Here is a 20,826-nt window from a genome sequence, read left to right on the forward strand (position 1 = left end):
ATTTTATGGGTGTTACAAATGAGTAAATGTTTTTAAAAGTCATGTGGCACCTATGACTTGTGTACCGAAATGTATACGGGAAATGGGTGTTACCCCTCTTCACTTCATGTACGTCTTAAAATTCGAGGATGGATTTTATTTAAGGGGGAAGATTTGTAAAACCCCAAATTTTAGATAGTGACCAAAATGAAAATTTTAAAAGTTAAGTGATAAAAGTATGAACTTTGGAAACGTTTAAGGACCAAAATGGTAATTTTATAAAGTTGCAATTTGGCCCCGAAAATAAATAGTTTACCTCAAGAATAACATTTTCATGGGAATCAGAGTTTTCATATGGATTTTGTATTAAAAGTTATAAAGCGATAAAGTTTGAGAAAAAATTATGTTAATCGGATCAAATAGAAATTTCAGTTAAATCTGAATGATGATAAATTAGACCTAAAAATATTATTTCCACATTTTTAAATGTTGGAAAATAATACAAATCTTTGGATTTGAGGATTTAATTTCATGTTTAATTTGGATCGTTGGGTTAAAGTGGCAAGATTATAAATTTTTAGGAAAATGCAAGGGAAATTTGGTAAAGTATGATTTTGTTTGTTCATCTTTGACTTTTAGAAGATGATAAGGTTGAGGTGTCTTGGTTTGATGGTAAATATGAAGTTTCATTAAGGGTAAATTGGTCTTTTCCCAATTAAATGAATTTAATATTCATAAAAGCTTAAATTAAAGGTAAATTAACATGAAATTAATCTAAAATTTCATGCCAATTTGTTCACCATCTTCTCCATTTCCGTGAACCCTCCTAAGGTAAGGAAAAATTTTGTTTTCCATTGTTGAGTAATTTCCTTTGGATTTCGAGTTATGCCGTGAAATAGAAAATTGTTCTATACGAGAAAAGTTATCTTTTGGTACCAATTATGTTTTATTAATCTTGCTTGATTTCAAAGATCCCCAATTATAGGGTTTGTGTTCACACTAGGTTCATGAAATTGATGATGAATCTTGATGTTTTTGAGGTTGTAGTTTCATTTTCAAGCTTTTTGTTGATTAAAACGCTTTCAATCTTCCTAGTGATACTTCTATGATTTTTGGTCAAATGATGGAGTTGTAGAACTTTGTGTTTTAATAAAAATTTATTAGGGTTTTTTATTGTAGAGATGTTGTAAGGTTGTATGGAAGTGGATTTCATGCTTGAATCGAATCAAAATCGAGCAAAATCATGAAAATCCTAGTTTTAAAGGTTTAAAGCATCCAGCCATGGCATGTTTCAGTGACAAAAATTATGGAAAAATTTTGTAAGGGCTGAAAATGATGTAGGAAGTATTCTACAAGCCTTATAAAAATTTGGGGACCATTCTATAATTTTTGAAAAGTTGGGGGACCAAATCTATAATTTTGGAAAAGTTCTGAATGGTTGTGTAATTTTTTAATAGTTGATGTACTATGTTGTAAATTACTATTTGGGAATTGAAATGAGTGTTAAGATGTGAAATATGACCATTTTGGAAGTTTGAAAAAATGGTGATTTAAGTGCAATATCCATATAATTGGGGTGCTTAAATGTAATTGTGCCTTTGTAAAAGTACTTGGATGGTAATTATTTCAATGCTGAAATTTTGGTATTAAAAATTTAAGTGATAAAATGTTGAATGACCATTTTGTGTAAATTGAAAAAGTTGGTGTCAGTATTAAAAGAATTATTAAGTGTTAAAGTATTTTGATAGAGAATAACTTTCAATTATAATTATGGATTTTTTTTTGGAAATGTATTTATGTTAGTACAATACTAAGATATGTATTGATATCAATATGTGATTTTGTACATATCATGATTAATTTTGTGCTCGAAGCAAATCAACTATAAAAGGATTAAGTGTGGAACATAGTGAGGTACATCTTTTGATATAATGTGTCAATATGAGTGCAATACATGCATGACATTGTACATAGATGTTTCATACATCATCAAGAAGACTTGCGACAAGTCTACCTTGTTTATAACAGCATTATATTATGTCATTTTTCATAACTTCAACATGACATTTATATGTCAAAGTGTGAAATTATAATGCATTGATCGCGGATAAACATGACATTTTTTCATGGATGTTATTTTGGGTTTTATTGTGGAAATTATATTTGTATCGATTTAGGAGATCAAATATGGATGCAATGGTGAAAATCATCTATAAATTGTCTTTAGCCTTCTATATAAGAATCAAGTCTTTTGGAAGAATGTGGAATTGAGCATAAGACTATCTTTGATAAGGCATGACGATGCCTTATGAAGAACATGCGACTACTATCTGATATGAAAAGTCTGACTTTTTGGAAGCAAGTTCGGGATAAAACTCACTTTTATAGATATTACCATTATTTTGAAAGTATATGGCCAAAAATCAATCTCTTTTCTATTAGTACTTTATTTATTTTGGGTTACCTTTATTTTAGCTCTTTCTTTATTTGATTTAGAATTTATTAAAAGTGACTTACCTTTCTTTTAGGGTTTTGGCTCTCTATATAAAGAGTTCAATTGTCTCATTATAAATTATCTATCTTTCTACAACACTTCTTTTTCTCTCTTGTAATTTCATCCAACCATGAGTGACTAAACTTTTATTTTTGATTCAAAGGTGAAACAATTCCGCTGTAATTTTGTGAGGTTTGTGCTCAACTAGTATTTTTCATTTAATCCAAGTAATCTTTATTTCTTGTTCTTATTTTACGAATTCTTGATATTGATTAAATTGACAACTCAATTCGATATTGAGTTTTCTATCACTAATCATAAGTATCAAGGGGTAAGTCTCATGATTTGTGCTTATTACGATTTATTATTCAAACTTGACATCGCACATGATAGTCTCTGGGGAAGTAAATGTACGAAATTAATTGATTTTGTTTTAGTCATTCCCATGGTTCTTATAGCCATCATTGATGGTAAGATTTGATTTGAATGTATGTTGTACATGAGTACGTTAATCAATTATAAAAGTGGAACCACACTTGTTACTGCTATGAGCAAGTGACTAATTACTTGGATATTGAAAAATCGATCTTTTAAGCCTATGATCAAAATTATATACGGATGAAGAACACACCTATGAATTGGAAGTTCGGTAAGAATTGATTTTTCGTTATTTTATTTTTATCTTTATTTATTGTTTTTAGTTTCATAAATAAAAAACCCACAATTTTACTTTTATTGCTTTAACATTGATATTCTAATTTAACTTCTCTTGGGATTCGATCTGATATCGCTATTACTACAGGTTAGTTTAGTAAAATCCGTTTTTATTTTGCTTTGACTTCGATAACTCTGTTGAAAAATAATATACTAAGAATTTATTTAAAAAATAAATTATTAATAATATTAACATTTATGTGTTGATATTTCAAAAAAATACAGTATAAAATTTTCATGTATTTAAGGTTCGAGTTCGAGTTTGAGCTTCAATCGAGTTAAATTTGAGAAATTTTTTAATTTCAAGAATTTATGAGCTTCAATTCATGGTTTTGAGTTTAAGTTTGACAGAGGTTTATTTTGTGCCACTTTTCTTGTTTAATTGCTAGCTGTTTTTTCATGTTCTCTACTGAATTGGGTGCTTTTACATTTTTTGTGCAGGATAATAGTTTCTGGAAAATGTGCTAAAAAGGGTCGAAACTGACTTTTTATTCTAAAATCAAGACTGGAATGGTAGGCATGAAATACTGACGTGGCAATGAGTCAATAGCTTCTAGAAGGTCCAATCAGCAAGCTTCTGGAAGACGTGCGGACGGCTAAGCAATTCAAATTCAAGAAATTAGATTTATCTTTTAGAATTAAATTCAAACATTTTTAGGATTTATCTTTTGTAATTTATTTGATTTGTTTTCATCATTTTTAAGGTTTTAGAAGGCTATAAATACCCATCTCGGGTAAGCCATTTCATCATTCAATATCTCGAATCATCAGAATTCTCTTGTTCTTTCATTCATTTTACTTTTATTAAATTTCTTCTTTTGCTTTCTCTGTTATTTTTCTTTTAAAGTTTTTATTTTTAATGCTAAGTATGACTTTTGTCATGTTTAACTAATTTTCCTTTTTAGCCGCATGTAAAAGCAGTGACTCAATTTTGATGAGAGAATTGAATAGCACTTCACTTACTTCAGAATTTTTCTCACTCTGCACTTATTATTATAAAATCAAAACAAATTTTCAAAACTAAAGATTAATTTCGGTCTTGATTATTGTCGTGATTATATGTGGGAGGAATGATCAGCTTAAAGCACATTCGACTTCCAAGGAACACAATTTAACAAGATTGCCTTGTTAAGAGGAAATTGAGATCGGGGAATCGATTATTGAAATATCTTGTCCAAGTTGGTTGCAAATGCGATTGGATCTTGATCATTATCAAGATTGCCTTGGTTTGATTAATTTCCAAAACTGAAATCGAAGATTGACTTGGTATTCGGTGTAGAACTTAGTCGCGTGGATTGCCCATGCTTGACGCAATAACCGACGTAAATCCCAAAGGATAAATCCGTTTCGATGATCCAAAGAATTTGAGTCAGAACTATTACCCAAGGCTGCCTAAATCAACTAAATTTTCAAATTTTATTTTCTTTAATTTACTTTTCTTTATTTTATTTAATTATTTTCTTCTTTTAATTTCTGTATTATCTTTCATTCATTTTTTTAATTCTCAAAGCCATCAAATTCCCCTCATCTTATTTACTTTCCACGCAAATTACACCTAGGCCATAATCAAAGATAAAGAAATTAATTAGCCTCGTTAGTCCCTATGATATCAACCCTACTTCTCCTATACTATACTATTCAATTTAATTTTCTTTATTTATTTTTATTTTTATTCGAGAAAGAAATTATTTGACGTGGAAAACGAAACACGTTAGAGTTGAGATTGAAAATTTTAGACTCGCGAGTTTTTGAGACAAATTGAGCTCTAGTTTTGAGTTTTCGAGTCAAGTCGAACTCTAGTTTTGAGTTTTCGAGTCAAGTCGAACTCAACAATACTCAAACTCAACTCAAAGTGAAAGAATGTAATAGGAACAATGTACTCGAAAACCTGGACTAAGAGATACCCTTTCCAACGTTGTACGGAAGACAAGGCAACCTTCAAAATCTTTTGAAAATCAAGGGAATGAATTACTGGAGATGGCAATTAGCTTTTCAAGCACATATGAACCATACATGATATATGCACAAAGTAGTGTATTACACGTTTCACACTAATCACTATTTAACCAATGGAGAATCGAAAAAAGCAAATGGTTAGCATAGCTTCTAACCCTTCTAGGAAAACACTCGGTGAGGACTTTCGACGAAATTGCAAAGCACTAGAGAGAAGCGATCGAGTTATGATGGTTGATTTCAGCTCCAATGTTAGCACAGTCCATCTTGTCTTGATCAATCCACACATGGGACGACAAATGAACAGCCAACAACACAATATATTTAGTCAGACATACGTATATTTTGTCAGCCAATAATTCACATAAACTCCAAGGAAGGATTATTAACCTACACCGTATGCATTGCTTGTTCTATGACAAAGGATAGTTAATGTGATTTACGCAAAAATCTAATGAACCACACTACGAATGTACATGGAGAAAAAGGAGTCAACACTAAGAATCTAATTACCCTCTCTCAAGAAATAAAAGATGGAGGCAGCACTACGGATGATATAATGTCTGCCTAAGGAGTATAGGCTTGCAACAAAGAACAGGTCTTCCATTGAGCAATTTGTGTTTGAACTAACCACACACAATCATTGCCAATTTTCTAAAATGTGTAATTCCTTTTACATGAAATATGAATTCTTTCCGCATGAGGTTACCTGGGTTGCATTCAAAACTATCACTCTGGTTCAGATGCCGCTTCAGAATCAGACAATGGTAACAGAGTGCAGATGCCAAGCATATGTCCGTTAAGGCACACATAATACTCGATGCATTCCTCATAAGCACCCAGCATGCAGCTTGCACTTTGCGGTATCATTTTAGCTTGCAGCATGTCCCACAACTTTGCCTTACAATATGGGCACACAGCTGTCGGGTGAAGCTTTGCTGCCCTGTCAATCAACATCTTCCGAACCTTTGAAACCAAGAACGACTTGAAAACTCCTCGAACAAATCCCACATCGCCCTCCTCCCCTTGGTCCAGATGTTCACAAGGGTCGGACACATATAAAATATCAGTTCTGCATTGTGGTAGAAGGTAGCTCTTGCCTGATGTCCTCGAGAACCTGGTCCTGTAAACAAAATGGCCAGGTATTTGAACACTGTTGAACAAGCGACCAGCACTACAACCCGAACAATAGATAAGCAGTTTTCCGAGTGCTCTCCAGTTCCCATCAACACTGTGACTTCCACTAGTCTGAAGATCAAGCATCATCTTCGGGGCCCTCGTTTTGCAGAATTCTTTCCACAGTACTCTCTTGGAAAGATCATCGAACCATTTGCATACGCATGAAAGACTGGCGATCAACTTAGGATTCCAGTTGAGTTGTTGAAACACTAGGAAAATTACATCTTCGCTTAGATGACCCTTTGTGCATTGACAGCTAGATGAGTGTATACAACGATACTTCTTTGATAGGATCATTGTCCCCACAAGAAAAAGAAACAATGATCCTATATCCTGGTTATACAAAACAACAAAACATCACAATTACACACCATGTTTCAGTACCTCGAACTTGAATATCCAGTTTATTAACCAGAAACCTGCATAAACAATCAGGGATGGAGACTAACAGCATAATGAAAGAGCAAAAAGTTAATGACTTGAAAACTAACAGCTTGAAGTCTAAAAAGTTAATGAAGGGCCCAGGAAACTCAGGGGAGTGGATCAACTGCTGGCTCTCAATTTCAATTTTAAATGAAAATAATACAAACTCCAAGTTCTTTCAGTTTGTCCACTAGGAGACAAAGGTACCATAACAACATCGCAGAGAACTCTCCGAGCTATATTTCAACCATGAAAGCATATATATCTCATCTTAGTTACATGTCAAATGTACCTTTAAACCGGTGTTGGATTCTCCAATAGAAGAAAGGTAATAATCTAGTTTGAGATCCTATCAAAGGTTGGGGAAACCTGAAACACAGATATGCAATCTACCATCTAAGAAGTAGAATGAATTTTCAGACAATATATAGCAATGAAGATTCATAGTTTTATTAAATTAGAATTTCCGTTTCGACTTCGAAATTCCTCATAATGCACAAACAATCACAACATTTGTTCATCTTTCCATGTTAGCCAAAGAAGTTTAATTGATAGCATAGTCAATTTTATTCTCAAAGAAACTTAACTTATATTCTTAGATCAAAAGGGTAATATAAAGAACTTGATTTATTGGACCAATTCATTCTATAAATTTATCAAAGCTCATCCAAAGAAACTTGAAAAACAAAAGCATACTACAAATTCAACTCCAATGCTTAATCCAAACAAAAGCCAATTCATTTTTTTCATTAAAATTTCCATAATCTACATTATAAATTAAAAAACAAAAACCCCTCAAGAACAAACCCCATTACAAATTAACCAAAAGTCCAACAAAGAAAACAAAGAATTATTAGATCAAAAGCCAAAGCTCTCACCTTCACCTTGAAGATTCTTTCTTTACATCGTCTTTAAACCTTTAAAAATAGAAGAAGAAAATCTGCAAAAGCATAAGGAAATGAACAAAAAGATTAGGGTTTTCCTGCACCTGGTAACAAAACCCAACCTTGCAAAAGAAAAAAAAAGAAATCTATTTTAGAAAAAGGTTTTACTCAAGGAAATAAATCTGGGTTTTAATGCAAGTACAAGGGCATTTCGGTAAAATAGATTATTTTTTTTTTTTTGTAACTGAAAAAATCCCCAAAAGAAAACAAATTACAGAAAACGGTGACAAGAGAAGAAGGAACAAAGAAAGAAGCTTTGGGATTTTCATATAAAAGAGGGGGTGGAAAAATATATATATATATATATATCAAATGTTTTCAGAAATATTAAACCAACAGAAGACGATTTTGTACAGAACCTCAACGACTAATTATATCAGCACACGTGTAATCTAGGAAGTCTAAATAATTTAACTGGACCATTTTCACCACGTGGCGTTAACACATTAGAGTTGGTTTTCAAGGGAGACCTTTGGGGTTGTGATAATTTAGCCCTTAGTTTTAGCTGTTAATTTGTTTGAAATTTCGTGTCGGGACTTTAAAAAGGTCAAATGACAAACAAGTATACTGTCCACAGAAAGATTCTTAACAACTCATGTTTCGCCACGTGGAAATATAGAATTTCTTGGAATTTAATTGATGTATGATTTTCTTAAGTGGCATCTACTGGTTGGCTGCTTTCATTTTCATTGTCGAGACTCAAGGTTTTTTTTTAATTATTGTTCTATTTTTTAAAAGCAACTTTGTTTTACAAGTTGATTGAATGATAATAAAATATATGACGTCATTTCTTTGGTTTTTTCCTTAAAAATATCGGTGAATCTTTATTGAAATGAAAATATTTTAATTAAAAATTATATTTTAAAAAATTATTTACGATTATAAGTTGCATATAAAAATTTATATATGCAAAAGATGGCTCATATTATGTTCTCTCCGGATGCATGTAGTAACGAATTCAGAAATTTAAGAATGAAATATAAAATTATTTTTTTAAATAATAGATATGCAAAATAATTTAAATTTTTCTTTAATATATTAAATTCAATTTAATTTTTTTCTTAAAATAAGGATTATATACCTTGGTACATCCACCTCTGCATGTTAGCATGTTAGTAAGGCTAATGGATACTAAAATTTCTACTTCATCTTCGTTATCATCTCTTTTTTGGTTAGACTTCAATATCTTTTATGTGTTTGGTTCAATTCGATTTATGTATGGAGTTTTATAGTGGGAGAGTTGTTTATTGGATGAAGCTTTAAGCAGTGTTGACAAACAGACTTTGTAATTTTTTCTTCCTTCGGATTTTGAGGGTTCAGTTACAATTCGGCCTCTATTGGAAGTCTTCCAAAAAGAAATTTCTTAATGGAGATACTCATTAATTGGGCAATTTGTTGATTTTGCCCCAAATTTTAGTGCATTGTAGAAGTTAGTTTATCTCTTATGGGGAAGAATTCTCCGATTAAGGTATGTCTTGTTGGTTCAAATTTTTCATATTTTTTTAAAATTCGATAGCTAGGGATTGAATTTTAAAAAATGGTCCTCGACACATCCAAAATAAACCTTTGATTCTTAGGAAATGAGAACCAAATCTTATGAAATAGCCAAGAGGGGAACATTGGCAAATAAAAATTTGGTGGGAGCTTGAAGGGAAAATGAAGAAAAAAATGAACACAAGAATTTTAGAATGGTTCGACTTTCTAAACTAAAGTCTACATCCACTACCTTTACTATCCACACCAAGGATTTTCACAAATTCTCTAATTTGTATCAAACTTTTAGGACAATATCTAACTTTACAACTCCTCAAGAATTATACTTCAAATTCTTAAGACACTTTCTCAAAGAAAAAATTACAAATTTACAAAATTAGAAAAATCTCACAAGGAAATTGTTTCAACAATTCAAAAACAAATAAGAACACTTGCCAAATAAAACAAAAGATTACAAAAGTGTTCTTTGAAAGCAAAATGAATGTTGAGGAATGTTGATTTTGGTTTTTGCTCAATGTGATTGCTTTGACTTTCTCTTTGATCTCTTGTGTTCACATATGACTTGGAGTCTTGTTTTTATACTTCTTCATTCAATTCTAGTCGTTTGGGTTGTTTTTGGAGTTAATAGAGTCGTTAGGACGAAATTTCCCACAATAGATGCTGCCCAGACGCCTTGAGTATCGGTACTCATGCTTGGAGTATCGATATTGTCTGCATTAAATACAAAAATTCTAGGCATTTGAGAAGAGGAGTATTGGTACTCATGAAGGAGAGTATCGGTAGTCACCAAGGGAGTATCAATACTCATCGGAGTAATGATGCTAAAATGGTATACTGAAATTTGCATTTGTCAAGATCATAAAGACAGTATCGATACTCTTATTTCAAGTATTGATACTTATATGGGTAGTATATGTACTTCTCTTGGAAGTACCAATACTGCTTCTGTAACACCATTAACCCGTATAATGTACTATTACGGGTTAACAATGTCACATCAAATATTCAAAATATTTGTTAACCCATAATAGGTAAAATCTTGTTTCTTTCATAAATTCAATATTTGTACATTTATTATAAAATAAATGACCAAAGAAAATCAAAATATAATTTTAATTACTTCTATTTCAAGTATGTGTTCAAGCAATAGCAAGTAGTTCTGCTTTATTTCATATAATAAATAAAATAGTGTAAAAAGTGTTTGATTTAAAATCCAATCAATTAATACATAAAACATAACTTCATATAGCAATATAATAATAATATTATTTCATACGACAAATTCTTTTTGATTCTAGCCATATTAAAAATTTGTAAACACTATTCACTCATATACATGCCAGCTAGAAAATTTAGAAACACAGTCGGATGTCATTATTGTTACCTGTAAATATTCCTTGGTGAATTATGCCAAGTTCAGCTCCATACTCCTTTTTCTTTCTTTCACCTACACGTGAAAATCATCACACGCTAAGTATACACTTAGTGAGGCAATCATATAAATATTCAAAGCAATGCAACACATAGATTTAAATGAATAACAATATTCAATGCAATATGATCACTTTACTTATATTCCAACAATGTCACTATATATTAACATGATATAACCGGATATAAAGTTTCTTACCAATACACTTTCCATTTATTCCATTAGCTCGTAAGCTTATTTGCCTGTTTATCATTTATTAACCAATAAACCATACCCCAAAATATAAACCTATGAGGACCTCGATATAGGAGTCAAATATAGCACCGTAGTGCTTTCACATGAGGTCGGGTAGTGCCCACCTTATACACTAAGTGTCTTATATAGATACTCTAGTGTCTCGTAACGTGAATCTTCGCTAGACACTCTAAGGCATGGACCATGTGCCTTCATTAGACACACTAATGCTACCAAATGTGCAGCTACTAGAATCTATGGCATGCCATTAATACCATTGACCTTCAACAACAAACTTGAGCATATAGTCTATATTTATTTAATCCATCCATGGCACAATATATTATTATAAATTAACATTGGGCAGTTCCTACTCGAAATATCATTCATGATAAATATCATATATATATTCATGATAACCATCATATATAAACAGTGATCAATGCATTTTATATCCAACCTTTGACATATTTAGAATATGCCAATTATATGATAAATGACATAAATATCATGCCAATATAAATAAGGTAGACTTATCGCAAGTCCTACCCAGTGATGTATAAAAACATCCATGTATAGTGTTATGCATACATTGCACTCATTTTGACATTATATACAAGTCAAATTATAAGCTCACTAAGCTTTAACTTGATTTTTTGTTTCTAATTTGGTTAAATCCGAAATTTTATCATAATTTCATATGCTGATAGTTTGCACTACCTTCAAAGAAATATTATAATGTATTAATCGAAACACTCAAAAATTATTCCATTTATACTAATGGAAACTAGACTCGAATACGAATCTAAAAATATAAGGTAATATTTCTAGTTCAATTTTTACAATTCATAATGAATTTTCAAAATTGGCCGACATAATTTGTTTTAAGCAAAATATGTTGTCCTGTTTTCTGACCTATCCTTGATTAAAAAAATTATATCCTTTTGTGTACACCTCAATATGTGTTTCCGTTTATTTTGAATAAAACTAGAATGATATAAAAATCCAACAGTATAAAGTTCAATCTCTAATTATTTATGTGGCAATTATGGTGATTTTCTAAACTTACTGCCTGAAACTTAAATTTCTAAGTGGACTTCACCAATTTGCATTTTCAGCTTACTTACTAATTCTATTAGCTCACCAAATGCACATATATGCATGAAGCACAAAACACATGACAATTAGAAATCACTTTTTACCATAATAACTCTGTCACTGGCTCATCGCAAGCCAATGTTTGTTCGATAACATAAGTACAAATTAAATTTGCACCCACCTAATGTCGTTAACTTGTAAACTTTCCTTAGAAATTCACATCTCATCCTTAAGCTTCTCCTTAGCTTTGATAATATTTGATCTTGATTTCAATCACACAATCTAAATGAGCATCATTACCTAACATATACAAGTTCAAACCACATGTTAGAATCTTACTAACATAGGCACACAATAGAAAATAATTTCCTAAATATTCTTTTGATACTCACTCAATACTAATTCCATGTCACAACATAATTTTTGACCAGAACACTTCAAATTGACCATTCAAGTCCATTTTTATCCAAATTTCACATAACATTCACTTAAGTTCCAAACTTTTCCGTATTTTTGATTTGAACCTCAACTTTAACCAACATTCCAAAATAATCCAATTTCACATCCTAACTTCAATTTCAACACTCAAACATTAATTTCCAGCATAGTACATCAACTATTGCACATTTACATGTTAACCCACAACTTTCCCATAATTAGCCAATAGGTCTCCCAATTTTCCAAAAGTTACAAAATGGTTCCCAAAATTTTCTAAGGCTTGTAGAATACTTTCTACATCTTTTCCAATCCTTACATAATATTTCTCAAATTCTAAAGCTTGGGACAAAACTTAAAAGGGTAGGGCTTCATGATTTCACTTGATTTTGATTCGATTCGAGCATGAAATCAACTTCTATTCAACATTATAAAATCTCTACAATCAAACTCCTAATCAAATTTCATCAAAACAAAAACTCCCCCCCTAATTTTAGGTTTCGGACAAAATCATAGATCCATTTTAAGAAGTTTGATCATGATTTGATCATCAATTAAACTTGGAAATGATTCTACAACATCAATAACATCAAAATCCATCATTAACTCAATAAACCCTAATATGAACATAAACCCTAGAATTTAGGATCTTTGAAACAAGCAAGATTAGCATGCAATAATGGCACCAAATAATAGAGCTCTTCGAATAGAACAATTTTCTATTTCATAGTTCGATCCAAAATCCAAAAAAAAATGCTCAAAATGAAAAATAAAATTTCTCTTACCTAGGTATGGAGTAGCACGAAATGGAGCTGAAAATGGCTTGGTATCATGAAATTTTAGTTAATTTCATATTAATTTATCCTTTATTTAAGCTTAAATAATTAAAATTCATTTAACTTAGAAATGAAAATTTTGCCATTAATGAAACCTTATATTTACATCCATACCAAACCACATTTTGGTTATCATCTTTCAAAGTCATAGAGTTCAACGCCAAAAAAGAGGAGTAGTGACTTTTGGTGATGATTCAAAAGGTCACATTGAAGGTATAGGTACTATAGGTAATACCTCTTCCATACAAATTAAGAATGTTTTATATGTGAATGGATTAAAGAATAATCTATTGAGTATTAGTCAATTGTGTGATAAGAGATTCAATGTCATGTTTGATATTAATGGTTGTAAAGTCATTGACATTACATCTAATCGGATTATGCTTGTTGGTCATAGAATAGGAAACATATACATGGTGCATTTAGACTCTATTGATATGACTAATTTATGCCTCGTTTCTAAGGATGAGCATGATAGTTGGTTATGGCATAGGAGACTAGGACAAGCTAGTATGAATGTTTTGCAACGACTAATTCAAGGAGATTTAGTTCGAGAGTTGCCTAAACTAAAATTTGATAATGATAAAATTTGTGATGCTTGTGCTAAAGAAAAACAAAAGCGAGTTTCTTTTAAATTCATTAATGATGTATCAACTAGTAGAGTATGACAATTGATCCATATAGATCTTTTTGGGACAACTAGAACTACTAGCTTGGGTGGAAAACAATATGCATTTGTCTTGGTAGATGACTATTCTAGGTATACTTGGCTTCTATTTTTAAGTACTAAAGATGAAGCATTAGAACATTTCATCACATTTTCAAAAATAATCCAAAATGAAAAAGGTTACTCTATAAATAGTGTTAGGAGTGATCATGGCACTGAATTTGAAAATCTTGGATTTACTGAGTTTTATAATTCTAATGGTATTAGCCATACTTTTTCATCTCCTAGAACCCCTCAACAAAATGAAGTTGTTGAGAGGAAAAATTGAACTTTAGAAGAAATGGATAGAACAATGCTTTGTGAAAACAATTTGCCAAAATATTTTTAGGCGGATGCCACAAATACCGCTTGTTATATTGTAAATCGAGTAATGATTAGGCCGATTTGAAAGAAAACTCCATATGAAATTTTCAAAAATAAAAAGCCTAATATTAGCTATTTTATCCTTTTGGATGTAAATGTTTTGTTTTAAACAACGGTAAAGAAAACCTTGGCAAATTTGATGCTAAAAGTGATGAAAGAATTTTTCTGGGTTATTCCTTAAATTTTAAATCTTATCGAGTATTTAATAAAAGAACTTTAGTTGTAGAAGAGTCTATACATGTTGTTTTCGATGATAATCCCCTTCCGAGGAAGGATTCTTGTGTGAATGATGATGTAAGCATTATAAATATAAATGACGTTGGACATGACGTTGGAGAACCATCATCAAAGGAAGAAACGAAAGATGAGGAAACTCAAGATCCTCTCGAGAATCCAACCATTGAAGAAAGGGAAGTATCTTACCCAAGGGAATACAACTATGTCAAGGATGGTGAGATTATAGGTGATCCATCCAAAGGGGTAACAACTCGATCTTCTCTTAGAAATATTTGTAATTACGTTGCATTTATCTCATGCATAGAGCCTAAGAATATTAAAGAAGCATTAAATGATGAACATTGGATTATGGCTATGCAAGATGAGTTAAATCAATTTGAAAAAAGTAAAGTATGAACATTAGTTGAAAGGCCTAGTAATAAATCTACTGTAGGTACTAGATGGGTATTTAGGAATAAGCTTGATGAAAGTGGTAATATAGTGAGAAAAAAGGCTAGAATTGTTGCTCAAGGGTATACTCAACAAGAGGACATAGACTATGATGAAACATATGCTCTCGTAGCTAGGATGGAAGCAATTAGAATGTTATTAGCATTTTCATGTTTTCATGAATTTAAATTATATCAAATGGATGTTAAAAGTGCATTTTTAAATGGTTTTATAAAAGAAGAAGTGTATGTGGAACAACCTCCTGGTTTTGAAGATTTAAAATTTCCAAATCATGTTCTTAAATTGACAAAAGCACTTTATGGTTTAAAACAAGCCCCTAGAGCTTGGTATGAAAGATTGTCAAATTTTTTAATTGAAAAAGGTTTTTCCAAAGGGAAGGTTGACACTACATTGTTTTTAAAGCATAAAGGTAAAGATTTATTAGAAGTTCAAATTTATGTTGATGATATAATATTTGGTTCTACTAATGATGTTCTTTGCTAAGAATTTTCTAAGCTAATGCAAAGTGAATTCGAGATGAGCATGATGGGGGAGATCTCATTTTTCTTGGGACTCCAAATCAAGCAAAGAAAAGATGGCATCTTCATCAATCAAGCTAAGTACGTCAAAGATATGCTCAAGAAGTTTGGACTGGAAAATGGAAAACCTCATGACACACCAATGAACTCATCAACAAAGCTTGACATAGATGAAGGAGGTAAATGTGTGGATGTTAAATTATATAGGTCAATGATTGTCTCTTTGCTTTATATAACTGCAAGTAGACCGGACATTATGTTTAGTGTTTACTTATATGCTAGATTTCAATCATGCCTTAAGAAATCACATTTACTAGCTGTTAAGAGAATCTTTAGATACCTTAAGGACACTCCTAGATTAGGACTTTGGTATCCTAGAGACTCTAGCTTTAGCTTGCATACCTTTTCTAATGCGGATTATGGAGGATGCAAATTAGATAGGAAAAGAACCTCTGGTACTTGCTAATTCCTTGGAAATATGCTGATTTCTTGGTTTTCAAAGAAACAAAATTGTGTTGCATTATCTACCACTGAAGCAGAATACATTTTCGCTGGTAGTTGTTGTGCACAAGTTTTATGGATGAAACAACAACATTTTTATTATGGAATTGAAGTAGGTACTATTCCTATCAAGTGTGACAATACTAGTGCTATTTGTCTCACTAAAAATCCCATCCAACACTCTAGAACTAAGCACATTGAAATTAGACATCACTTCATTAGAGACCATGTCACTAAGGAATATGTAGTTCTAGAATTTGTTGATACTTTGCACCAATTAGCGGATATCTTTACAAAACCTTTAGATAAAGAAAGATTTTGGACACTTAGGAGAGAATTAGGTTTAACTGACCTATCTCCACTTAGTGTTTTAAATAATTTTAGCACTTTTAAGAATAAATGAAAAATGCTCATAATAGTAAATTTTGATTGCATTCATTGCTATTAGTTAGGGGGAGTTTATGTTCTTTGGTGAAAATTAATTTTATGTTCAAATGTAGTTTAAGAATTAATTGATTGATTGAACATGATTAATTTTCAATATATGAGTTGTCAATACCACTAGAGCTAATTAATTTAGCATTCTGAGTGTTTTAAAATGTATTTTTGACATTTTTATGCTTCATGCATCGATACACTTAACAGTGCATCGATGCATCCCTTTGAATATGCATCGATACACCATGAAGGTGCACCGATGCACGCCTTGAATGTGCATCGATGCACACTGCCATTCATCAATGCATCCGTTGGGTTTTGGGTTTAAAAGGCTTATTTTTTAATTTGTTTCAAACCCTAAAACTACACCCTCATCAGCCGTACGCCTCTCTCACTCTCTAAATTCTCTTCTTACTCCAAAATCATCGTTTTTAATAGGAATTCATCCTCATTTCATCTCAAAGTCCTACTTTTATCATCAAATCATGCAAAACAACATCACAATCCTCTCAAATCTGAAATTTTCAAGGTAATATTTCAAAAACTTCTATTATATTGATTTTTGATCTTAGGACTAGTTTTAATTAGTTCTAGGATGAACATTATATTGGGCATTAATTGTTTGATGTTACAAACTAGATTTTACAACTAATTTTATCAAAAACTCACAAATTTTCAAAGAATTTTTTGAATTTTCGAAATAAATAAATAATTAATCGAAATTCTAAATTTAATTTTTAAATTTGATGTTTTTGATTTAATTACGTTGTTTTCATGAAAAACTATACATATTATAATTTTGAAACACTGTTTTCTAAATAGTTTTTCAAAACTATGCCCATTAAGATTCGGTTTAGAGAACCTTGAATTATTGCAGACTCAATAGAGTTTTGGGATTGATTATTTTGCATACATGTGTTTTAAAATTTGCAGGTTATATTCCTTATTCCGTTAGTTAACCATGTCAAACCCTAAACATCCTAGGACTTCTTCTAGTCATTCTACCCAAACTCGTAATCTCGTTCCTCCTCCACCTAATAGTCTTATAGGACTTTGTTTTAATATGCCTGAACGTCGTAGAGACGACTTGTACCATAGGTATATAAATTCTTTCCAATCTTATAGGATCCAGGAAGAGTGTATTCCTTCTCTTCAAGCCATGATTGATATTGACTTCGAATACCTTCCGATTCTAAAAACATGGAAGTTTGATAAAATGTTTCATCTCAAACCTATCGTCTATCATCAGTTAGTCCGTATTTTCTACTCTAATGCGGCGTGTATTCAAAACCAGACTCAGTGTGGAACTATAGCAATCAGATCCTACCTTTTAGGACAATATATTAATATTGACCTCGAGACTATAGTTTTGCATTTTGGGTTAGATGACGATGGTCTTTATAATGAGAATGAAACTGTGGATTATCCCTATATTCCAAACGCTAGTGTTAGTACTCTACGATCTCATCACGATCGTTTTCTTCATTTGATGATCTCTTGGTGGTTTAGACCATCCGGAGGTAGGTACTCCACTCTTCGTATGAGGGATTTGTGGTGGATGCACTGTCTCAAGAATAAGAACAAAATAAATCTGCCCCACATTATATTTAGTCAGATATCATAAACATTGTTCCTTCAAAACATGTCAAAACATTAGTTTATGGTTGTCTTCTTAGTAACCTTTTTATCAAACTCGGTCTAAACGTCTCTCTTGACAATCTCATTCCTCTCCAAAACCAAATCAATCTCACCTCGTTGAAGAAAGCTGACTGGAAACCGGTCAATGGGTCTTTCGACCCTCTAAGCAAACTCTGGGAGCTAGTTCTTCACGAGCTGCTCCTAGCTCTTCTCATGTTCTTCATCCTCCTTCGACACCGGCTGTAGATGATGATCCCGAACTTCAAGGATTATTTCAAGACATTGATGATCTCGACAATGCACCAGCACCACAAGAGGAACAAGTTCCTCCATATTTTCGTTCATTTTTGGAGTGATTTGATTTACGGTTTACTTCCATCGAATCTCATTTAACCGCTAACAATGAAGTTGTGCATCATCGTTTGGACGCATTGGAAGCTCAACAATTGGAGTTTCAACGGCAGATGCTTGCACGTATGCATTTGGCTTGGTTTGAATTTTGAGCTTAATGTTTATTAATTTTTGCATCATATACATATTAGTTACATTATGACCAATTATGTCATTTCACATTTGATTATGAATATTGATTATGAAACTAATGGCTAATCTCTCTTTTGATTGTGATCTTAGCAGCTTAATCTTTAAATTAATCATTTGGCTAAGTTTTTCAAAACCTTGTTTAAAAATGTTTTAGAGTCTTTTTGATTTAACAAAAAGGGGAGAAATGTTAAATGTTATGGGGAGAAGTGGTTAGAGTAAGGGGGAGTAATTTCAAAATTAATTTTCAAAGAAAATATTAAAATTACACAAATGTTTTGTTATATCAAAAAGGGGGAGATTATTGAAAACATTTTGATGTTTCGATATAACAAATTAAGTTAAATGAATTTTAAGATTTTACAAATGATTTTCTAAGTATATTCGATTTAATTACTCGAATATCAAATTATTACTCCAAGTCTTTCAAGATCAATTCCAAACCTTACAAAATGTGTAAAATTGTGTTTTATACTAATATATTTTTGAAACAATTTTCACAAAGTATTTTCAACCAAAATCAAGCCTAAAATCAATTTTTCAAAGGGATGCACCGATGCACCAATCCATGCATCGATGCACCAATGAATAAATTGAACATCGAATGCAATTAATGCACCGATGCACTCTCCATGCATCGATGCACTCGGGTTTTAATGAAAACATCGAATGCATTTTATGCATCGATGCGCATACCATGCATCGATGCACTTGGGATTTTTCAAAACATTGAATGCATTTTATGCATCGATGCATGCTTAGTGCACTGATGCATTAAGTGTTCCAACAGTCAAAATATTTGAATTTTACACATGATGCACCGATGCACCTTGTTATTCATCGATGCACTGACGCTCCCAACTAATTTAATTAATTGTTTTCACACTTAAACGGCTATATTGACACCATTAATCATCCCTAATGTTTAGAATCATTTGAAGGAGTATTTAAACAAGTTTAGAAGCCATTGATCAACAACAATAAAGAAGAATCAATAGAGAAACAAGAGAGAAAACATCAAACATCAAGTTTATGCAATTCAAGCCAATTTTCCTTTCAATATTCATTTTGCTTTCAAGAACACAATTTGTGCTCATTTGTAATCATCTCTTGAGTGTTCTTATCTTATTCTAGAAATGTGCAAACATATTGCCTTGTGAGGTTTTCCTTGTAGGTTTGCAAATTTTGAGTATTTCTCTTTGGAAAAGAGTGTGCTCAAGAATTGGGGTATAATTCTTGTGGGAGTTGTACGGTTACTCTTTATCCTCAAAAGAAAGAACAAATTAGTGAATTTGTTGGAAAATCCTTAGTTTGGATAGCTAAGGTAGTGGACGTAAAATTTGGTTGAGAAAGTCGAACCACTCTAAATCGCTGTGCAACTTCTTTCAATTTTCTGCAAATGCTTCCACCAAAATTTTAATTGCCAATTCACCCCCTCTTGGCCGATTTCATCAATCGATTAACTCAACAATCTTCCTATTCAAAAATAATAATACCAAACAATTTAATTATTAGATAAAACAATAATTAATAAATGCAACGATCAAAAGTTTAAGTACATCCATTTTGGGTTAGTCCAAGTAGGTGTCATACCCCTTAGTATGGAAGCCATCAAAATACATCAATTTTAATTGTATTAAGAAATTAAAAACATATTATGTTTAATGATTCTTTATTAGGAACTATAGAAACAAGTCTTTGTACAGTTCCAATACATTTCAATTGTTATCCAAATTTTATGGTTTCTTTAATTGATAAAAATAGTTTACAATCATTAACTCTACAAATCCATACCCATAATTATAAAATGCTTCATGGATACGAAGTTTTAACTTTATAAGTTGCATTTCAAATCTATGTATTCTGTAGTCAATACTAAGGCTTTACTTCAAAGTCCAAAAGGAGAAACTACCATTTTAATTGAAACTGACACTACAAGAGCTCATACAGTAATACCCAAAACAATTTATTGGCATGAAATTAATCTTCCTAAAGAATGGAAATTAGAAGGTGCTACAGACCTTATAGAACCAATTTCTATTAGGAATAATTCATAAAGTAAAATTTCTCAACATCAAGATTGAACTGCCAAATTAATTTTTAATATGCACTTATGAGATTTAGGTTCGAGCTTTGTAGACATCTGATGTTTTATATAAGCTTCACAACCCCAAATCTTCATAAAAGACATATTAGGAC

General features: G+C 31.6%; 1 protein-coding gene across 2 annotated transcripts; it reads right to left on the reverse strand.

Moving 5' to 3' along the window:
• Window positions 1-5,215: 5,215 nt before the first annotated feature.
• On the reverse strand, window positions 5,216-7,849 carry LOC120195736 (EID1-like F-box protein 2). 2 transcript variants are annotated; one of them, XM_039197664.1, is made up of 3 exons: window positions 7,621-7,848; window positions 5,850-6,652; window positions 5,216-5,411 (listed from the first exon to the last, which is right to left on the reverse strand). In XM_039197664.1, the coding sequence occupies exon 2, from the start codon at window positions 6,614-6,616 to the stop codon at window positions 5,870-5,872; it is 747 nt and encodes a 248-aa protein (XP_039053595.1). In that variant the 5' UTR covers window positions 6,617-6,652; window positions 7,621-7,848; the 3' UTR covers window positions 5,216-5,411; window positions 5,850-5,869. The 2 variants fall into 2 exon arrangements, with proteins under 2 accessions (XP_039053595.1, XP_039053596.1); XM_039197665.1 differs by lacking the exon at window positions 5,216-5,411 and adding an exon at window positions 7,035-7,111 and having other exon boundaries at window positions 5,424-6,652; window positions 7,621-7,849.
• Between the last annotated feature and the right edge of the window lie 12,977 nt (window positions 7,850-20,826).

This window comes from Hibiscus syriacus, unplaced genomic scaffold, assembly GCF_006381635.1.
Source record: "Hibiscus syriacus cultivar Baekdansim isolate YM2019G1 unplaced genomic scaffold, ASM638163v2 tig00117017_pilon, whole genome shotgun sequence".
Lineage (NCBI taxonomy): Eukaryota > Viridiplantae > Streptophyta > Magnoliopsida > Malvales > Malvaceae > Hibiscus > Hibiscus syriacus.

Excerpts from the sequence above, each read along its gene's own strand:
- LOC120195736 (XM_039197664.1), bottom strand. The coding sequence starts at position 6,616 with ATGATCCTATCAAAGAAGTATCGTTGTATACACTCATCTAGCTGTCAA.